At 45.5% G+C, this 6,633-nt stretch overlaps 1 protein-coding gene across 3 annotated transcripts; it reads right to left on the reverse strand.

Annotated features, from left to right (window-relative positions):
• Window positions 1–555: 555 nt before the first annotated feature.
• LOC125521098 (putative pentatricopeptide repeat-containing protein At5g08310, mitochondrial) lies at window positions 556–6,433 on the reverse strand. Of its 3 annotated transcripts, XM_048686147.1 has the most exons (4): window positions 3,726–6,433; window positions 3,376–3,621; window positions 1,130–1,300; window positions 560–1,043 (listed from the first exon to the last, which is right to left on the reverse strand). In XM_048686147.1, exon 1 carries the CDS (start codon window positions 6,308–6,310, stop codon window positions 3,815–3,817), a length of 2,496 nt encoding a protein of 831 aa, XP_048542104.1. In that variant the 5' UTR covers window positions 6,311–6,433; the 3' UTR covers window positions 560–1,043; window positions 1,130–1,300; window positions 3,376–3,621; window positions 3,726–3,814. The 3 variants fall into 3 exon arrangements, with proteins under 3 accessions (XP_048542105.1, XP_048542103.1, XP_048542104.1); XM_048686148.1 differs by having other exon boundaries at window positions 556–1,300; window positions 3,376–3,550; XM_048686146.1 differs by having other exon boundaries at window positions 559–1,300.
• Window positions 6,434–6,633: the final 200 nt, after the last annotated feature.

A 6,633-nucleotide genomic window follows, 5' to 3' on the forward strand; every position in this document is an offset into this window, starting at 1 on the left:
CCGTCTACTATTTCTTGGCGAGCGTTTGTTCGTCTGCCTGCGGCCACAATGAACAAACAGGGCAGAGGTTCTCGTCGACGAGGACAGCAATTCATGGGACATTAATTGGAAGAGCCCAAACATATTTTGTAGAGCTGGATGTCTGCCATATGTAGGATTCCGTTGGGGCGACTAATGGAAGATGCATGGGCTTGGAATTTGGAGAAATGCGGTCAGTTTACAGCTCGCTCCACTTACGGAGCACTCATGGCTGCAAAAAGACAAACAAATGATGCATCAAACTCAGGTAACAGTAATTACTGGAAGAAACTTTTGTTACTGGTGGAGAGTAATAAAAGGTTTATGGTGCCTTGCCGGTCAGATCTTTCTGAAGGAGACACATTGAAAGAATAGGCTGTGATGAAGCATGTGGAGCGGAAGAAACTATTGATCACGCACTGGCACAACTGGTATCGTCATGAGAAATAATGCTGGAGCACTTCTTCGCGCCAAGGCTCGCCGGCACGAATTTCCTGCAGGGACGGGGTTCTGCTCGCGACAGTCTAAACCATTACCAAATAGAGGATAAGAATTACACCCTATCACTTTTTTTTAACGGGGCATTGCCCCTTTCCATTACTTCCATAACGGAAATACAGAATTCTCCGAACAGAAATCAGCAAAGAAACTACAAAGCAGAGGAAGCGGGACGGGGCAGATAGCAGGAAACCGCTATAGATAGTTCGCCATCGAACCACCCACCACCGGGCAAAAACCTGCTACCACCAAACCAACACAAGTTCTAACAGAGATGCATCTATTGCCAACATCGGAAGAGCAATCCAAAAGACAGAAAACACCAGGTACAATTCTACAGCCACTTAAATAAACGACCACAGGAGTCCCCAGCTTCGGATTACTCCAAGCACTCGGCCTCCAGGAATACAAGATGTTCTCGCCCCCTGCAGAAGCCGAGCTCATGAGAGACGCAGGAGTGGTAGCCTCGTTCATCAATGTCTCGACTTCGGCCCTGAAGACGCCTTGCTCCCCGCTTTTGAGTAAACCTGCCCAGTTCCCAGTATAAGAGAAATGTACAGATTATGAACACAACTTCCATAGGGGATTGCATCTTATGCTTCTCAAAGGTGACCTTATTGCACACATTCCATATTCCCCAGCAAACAGCTGCAATACACACATATAGAATTTGGTCCTGTCCGGCAAGAAAGCATACAGCCATGTCGAGCTTTGCCACAAATTCCTAGGACAATACAAGGTGCCCAGAATCCTGCGAATAGTTCCCCAGGCGGACTTAGCCACACTACATGAGAAAAAACAAGTGCTTAGCAGCTTCAACATCACCACAAAAAGAACATAAAGGATTTTCAGGCCAGTTTCTCTTGCACAAATTATCACGTGTCAGAATAGAGTTCTAAAATAACTGCCACATAAAGACCTTAATCCTTAGCGGGATGTGTGCTCTCCAAATCTATTGATTATTAGCCCCAGCAAGCCCATTCTCCAACCACTTATAAACAGATACGGTTGAAAACAGCTTGTTCTTAGTATGAGCCCAACTCACTTCATCAGGAAATATCATTCAACACCATAGACTGGGCATTTTTTTTAAATCTCCTCCCAATGTGAGAGACTTTCATCATAAAGCCTTCTAAAGGATAAAGCCAGCCCAGAGTTTAAAGCATCAGCCACAGTACAATCCTGCCGTTGACAAATGTCAAACAAACCAGGATATTGAGCTTCCGAAGTATCCCCAATCATATGAATTTCTCTTAGATTTAAAGTATGAATAATCGAATTAAAAATATCAGATGATCGAGGGAGTGACATATGTTTATTCTTTTCCCCACAATGTCTCAAAACATTAAGTCACAACATGAGGTACAGCAATACTATTGCAAAATTCAGACATCTCAGAAAGAAATTCCAACTTATGCTCATCATGAGCAGCTCCATACACAACTAACACAGCCAACTCCAAATTCAAAGTTTTATGCTTCACACTAAGCTGCATAATATAAAACCCTCTCCTATCAGAAATAGTATCCCAGGTTTCCATCTTAATACCACAAAGAATACCCCGAGACTTCCCAACAGAAGCAATGCAGTGCCAATCAAAACAAAAAATCCAGGATCAATTTTTCTAAAAAAGCATCATTATTTCCTCTTTGTAGTCTCTTAAATTCCCAGGACATCCAGGGGATGAGCATGACTATGTCTTTGATGTAGGAAGACATGCTTTTCTTTCCCACACCCCTACAATTCCAAAATAATACTCTCATTGTTTTTATATCTATCGGGGCAAAGTAGAACTTTGCTGACTTCTAGTACAAGGTATAGAAGAGGAGGTAAGAGACGAAATAGTGACATTTCCCTTAGCAGGAGACATTTTCTTTATTACTAGAAACTACAGTAAATGTCTCCTACTCTTCCACTACAGTATCATGCCCGTTTGATAACAAAGTATTTTCTAAGTATTCTAGGAATAGTGCAGTTTTTTTAGTTATCACAATTACTGTGAGTTGTTTGGTTACCTAAAAAACTGCAATATTAATACCACAGTATCTTTAATACAGTACCATGGTATTTTCTCTGTCTAAAAAAAAGAGGGTCCGACCTCTTTTTTTTTTAAACTAGCAACTGAAAAAGACAAATCCACGCACGGCTCAAGGTCGTTGTTCTTACTTAACCGGTTCTGATGGCGCCCAATTTATTAGGATCTTCAGCTCGGTGATTTGGCTATCTGTTAGGATCTTCACCGTGATTTGACTCAACGAAACATCCAAGAGTTAACTCACTGTGATTTGACTCAACGAAACATCCAAGAGTTAGGCTGGTTCCTAGTCCAGTACGCGATTAAAAATCGGCATGGTAAGCTGGACGCAGAAGTAGCGACTCCGTTGGTGAACTAGTCACAACTACCGTTTGCATGCAACGGCGGCTGGCTTAAAAAACACGCGTGTTTGCTACAGCTAACAGCTAGCCGGCATTTTTTACATCGATGCGCACCATGCTAGTCAAATAAGTCCTCTGTATTATTGATACTTCAAAATATGTTGATATGTAAAAACCGTGGTATCCTATAACCACATGCTAAAATACTGTAGTTTTTCAATACTTCGGTTTTGACAATATTTTGTTGCCAAACACAGCTAGACACAGGGCACAGGGGGGCGACATTTCCATTCGAGTCATGAATATCTAAACAGTGTTCATTTTTCTTACTAATTTGTTCCCTGGATAATTCCAATTCCTTAAGAACATCAATAAAATCAAAATTATCCAGGGGTATATCAACACGCATCATCGATGCTCTAAACATAATCTCCTTATTGGGTAGTACAGAAAAGGAATTGCTGTAATTGAATGCAGGATTACCTTCCATATTTCTCTTAGCAAATTCGGAGCCTTCACATACACCATATCACATTTAGTTCTACAATTACATAGGGTATTTGACTCAAGACTTGAAGTCTTGGATACGACTGGGGCCTATAAAGGATATTTAAACCAGAAGGTGTCCATCCAATTCAGAAGCAACCATGAGGAACACCTATTGAGAACTCCACAAATTTAGTTCCATTGATCTTAAGCCCCAAGCTGCCAACAATTAACATACAGGACCTACGATAGATGATAAACATCATGTCGTAATTTGACAAGAGAAATATTATTGTACTACAAAGAGGGAAGTAACCACTGAGAAGCGTTTTCCAGATCAAAGATACCTTGAGAAAGTAGTTGCACGCAGTAGGAACAATCTGCTAGCAGCAGGAAAGGGCTTCCTGGTTAGAGCCCTTGAGGTGAGCAACAAATGTCAGTTTCCATCTTTCTTGCCCATAGTTTGAGCCCTTGAAATTAAACCTTTCTCTACAAGTATACTTATCTCTGGAGAAGTTCTTCCATCTTTAGACAACACTTCAACTGCTTTATTTATTAATCCTACCATTTTCAAATCATCACCCTGTGTCATGTCCCTTTGAAGAACCTCTTTCAAAAGTTCACATCCTTTAGTTGTATTCCCATTTGATATCAAAGCATTTATAAAATATAAGCAGGAAAAGGTATCTAACACAAAACCTTTCGTCATCATCTCCTCATAGTAGGTCAGTGCAGTCTCTACTCGACCACACTTGCACAATCCATTTAGAAAAGCAGTATACGCTATCTTATTTGGAGCACAATTTTTATCACTCATTTTGTGCCACAAAACAATGGCTTCGTCAGGTCTTCCAGCACCGCAGAGTCCATCTATCAAGCTTGTATATGTAACTATTGTTGGCGACTTCTCTTCATCAACCATTTTATTTAAGCAATCAACCGCTTTTTCAATATTGCCAGACTTGCACCAAACATCGATCATAAGGTTGTAGGTAACAACAGACGGAAACAGACCCTTCTCCAACATCTCTTCCATAATTTCTTGCGCCTCATTTAATTTACCTGATAGACGGAACCCATTTATCAAGATATTATGTGCTACCACATCAGGAAGATAAGATTTGGCAGAAATGTCACGGAAGAGTCCTAACGCATTGTCCACCTCACCGGTTTTACACAGTCCATTCATGGCTGCGGAGTATGTCACGATATCAGGAAGAAAACCCATTTTGAGCATTTCTTCTAGAAAGCCAAGAGCTTCTGTTATCCTGCCACTAAAGCAAAGCTGTTGCACCATTTCTGTGCAATTCTTTATCCATGGTCTATGTCCATTGGTGCACATCTCCCTCAGTAAATCAGAAGCACCATTTGGATCTTTTCTCCTGCAAATGCCATAAAATAATGAATTATATGTGAACTCCGTGGGAATCACACCAAGATCCTTCATTTGGTTAAACAATTTGTATCCTTCATCTAACCTATCTGCATTGCACAACTCATAGATCAAATCATTAAACATCAATAGCTTTCCCTTGCTGCCAAAGCCAACCATATCCTTCACGAGAGCTAAGGCATCATCCAGCTTCTTAACCTTACAAAGGCCGCACACAACAATGTTGAAGGAATCAGAGTTTGGCTTCACATCCTGCACGGTATCAAACACATTTGCACCAACAGTCAAACCATCACTAATCCCCTGAACACCACGTACCCTTGAGGCGAGCAACTGATAAGCTGCTTCTACCTGCCCGTGGTTAACAAGCCCTTGTAGAACCACATTGTACAGTGCGGTAACATCACTGGGTTTTAACTTCCCGGCATTTTCATTGATAAACGGGCTAACAGTGGCTATATCTCCTTCATGAATGAAAGCCTCAATCATATTCTTGAGTAAACGGACATCAGGAACAACCTCACTGCTCTTCATCACCTCAAATATTTTCAGCGCTTTTCCTATTTGCTTCTGCCTGCAGAGACCCTCAATTAACACACCGTACATTGGCAAATCAGCAACATAACCATAAGCAGACATCTTGTCAAACATCTCAATGGCTTTGTCGATCCTGCGCTGTTTTGCAAACCCATGGACCAGCACACTAAGTGTCTTCTCACTCGGCCTCATCGCCAACACTTCCATCCTCCCCACGAGCTCAACCGCCCCGTCCACCTTCCCCCACTTGCTGAACGCCACCGCCAGCATCGTCAGCACATGCTCGTCCACCCAACCATGCTGGCTCATCCTCTGGAACACGTCGTTGGCGTCATCTGGGCTGCCTGCATTGCAGTAGCACTGCAGGAGCGAGGTGAGGGTGTACTTATCGACACTTCCATCGCCGCATGCCACCATCATCTCCCGGAGCCTCGCCTCCGCATCGTCTGCGCGGCCGGCCTTAGCCAGCGCGTCAAGAAGGCAGTTGAAGGTGTAAGAGTTGGGAGTGCAGCTAAGGCGCGCCCTCGCGCTGTCAAAGACGAGGGCGGCGGTGTCAGGAAGCCCGGCGTCGCCGAGGCAGCGGAGGAGGAACCCCAGCGCGCCGGGCGTCATGGGGCAGCCCGCGGCGAGCGCGTCGGCGGCAAGGCGGTCGAGGTGGGCGGGCTGGCGGCGCCGCAGGAGCGAGGCCATGGCGTTGAACGAGTAGCAGGAGTGGCGGAAGCCCGGCTGCTCGTCGGCCCAGCGGAAGAAGTCGAGCGCGTGGCGCCAGGAGGGGAGCCGCGCGATGACGGATTCCACGGCGGGCGCGGTGAGGTGGGCGGCCAGGCGGCGGAGGCGCTCCCCGTCGCGGGAGGCGCGCGGGCGGGAGAATTCGTCGAGCAGGTGGTGGGCGAGGTAGGACGGGGAGGCGGGCGCGGTCTCCGCTGCCTGTGGGAGAACAGTAGTGAAGGACTTGAAGGAGAAGGAAGGCGAGGACGCGCCGGCGAGGCGGCGGAGAGCCATCGAGACGGCCGGACTTTACGCAGCCGAGTGGAGGCGGAAGGTGGACACTACGCTGTCGGCAAGCGGCAACGAACGGTGGACTCTCGAGTTTTTCTCTTTCCTTTTTTTTTTTGGTCGCTTGAAGATGGGACTCGCGAACGGTGGTTAGAGTAACTCTCTGGGGTCGCCAGGCCGCGTTTTTCCCGCGGATTCACTGGACACTCCAAAAAACCGGCCCGACCAGGTCCGCTAAAAACGGCCCGGCCCATAAAACGTTTACAGGAGACCCGTAAACCGCCCGCGAATTCGCGATATATACCGGCGCCTGATCGTGTTTTAGGGTT

The sequence above is a fragment of the Triticum urartu genome, chromosome 7 (assembly GCF_003073215.2).
Source record: "Triticum urartu cultivar G1812 chromosome 7, Tu2.1, whole genome shotgun sequence".
In the NCBI taxonomy this organism is placed as follows: Eukaryota; Viridiplantae; Streptophyta; class Magnoliopsida; order Poales; family Poaceae; genus Triticum; species Triticum urartu.

What these genes read in the sequence shown, in the direction of transcription:
- LOC125521098 (XM_048686148.1), bottom strand. Translation starts at nt 6,310, where the DNA reads ATGGCTCTCCGCCGCCTCGCCGGCGCGTCCTCGCCTTCCTTCTCCTTC.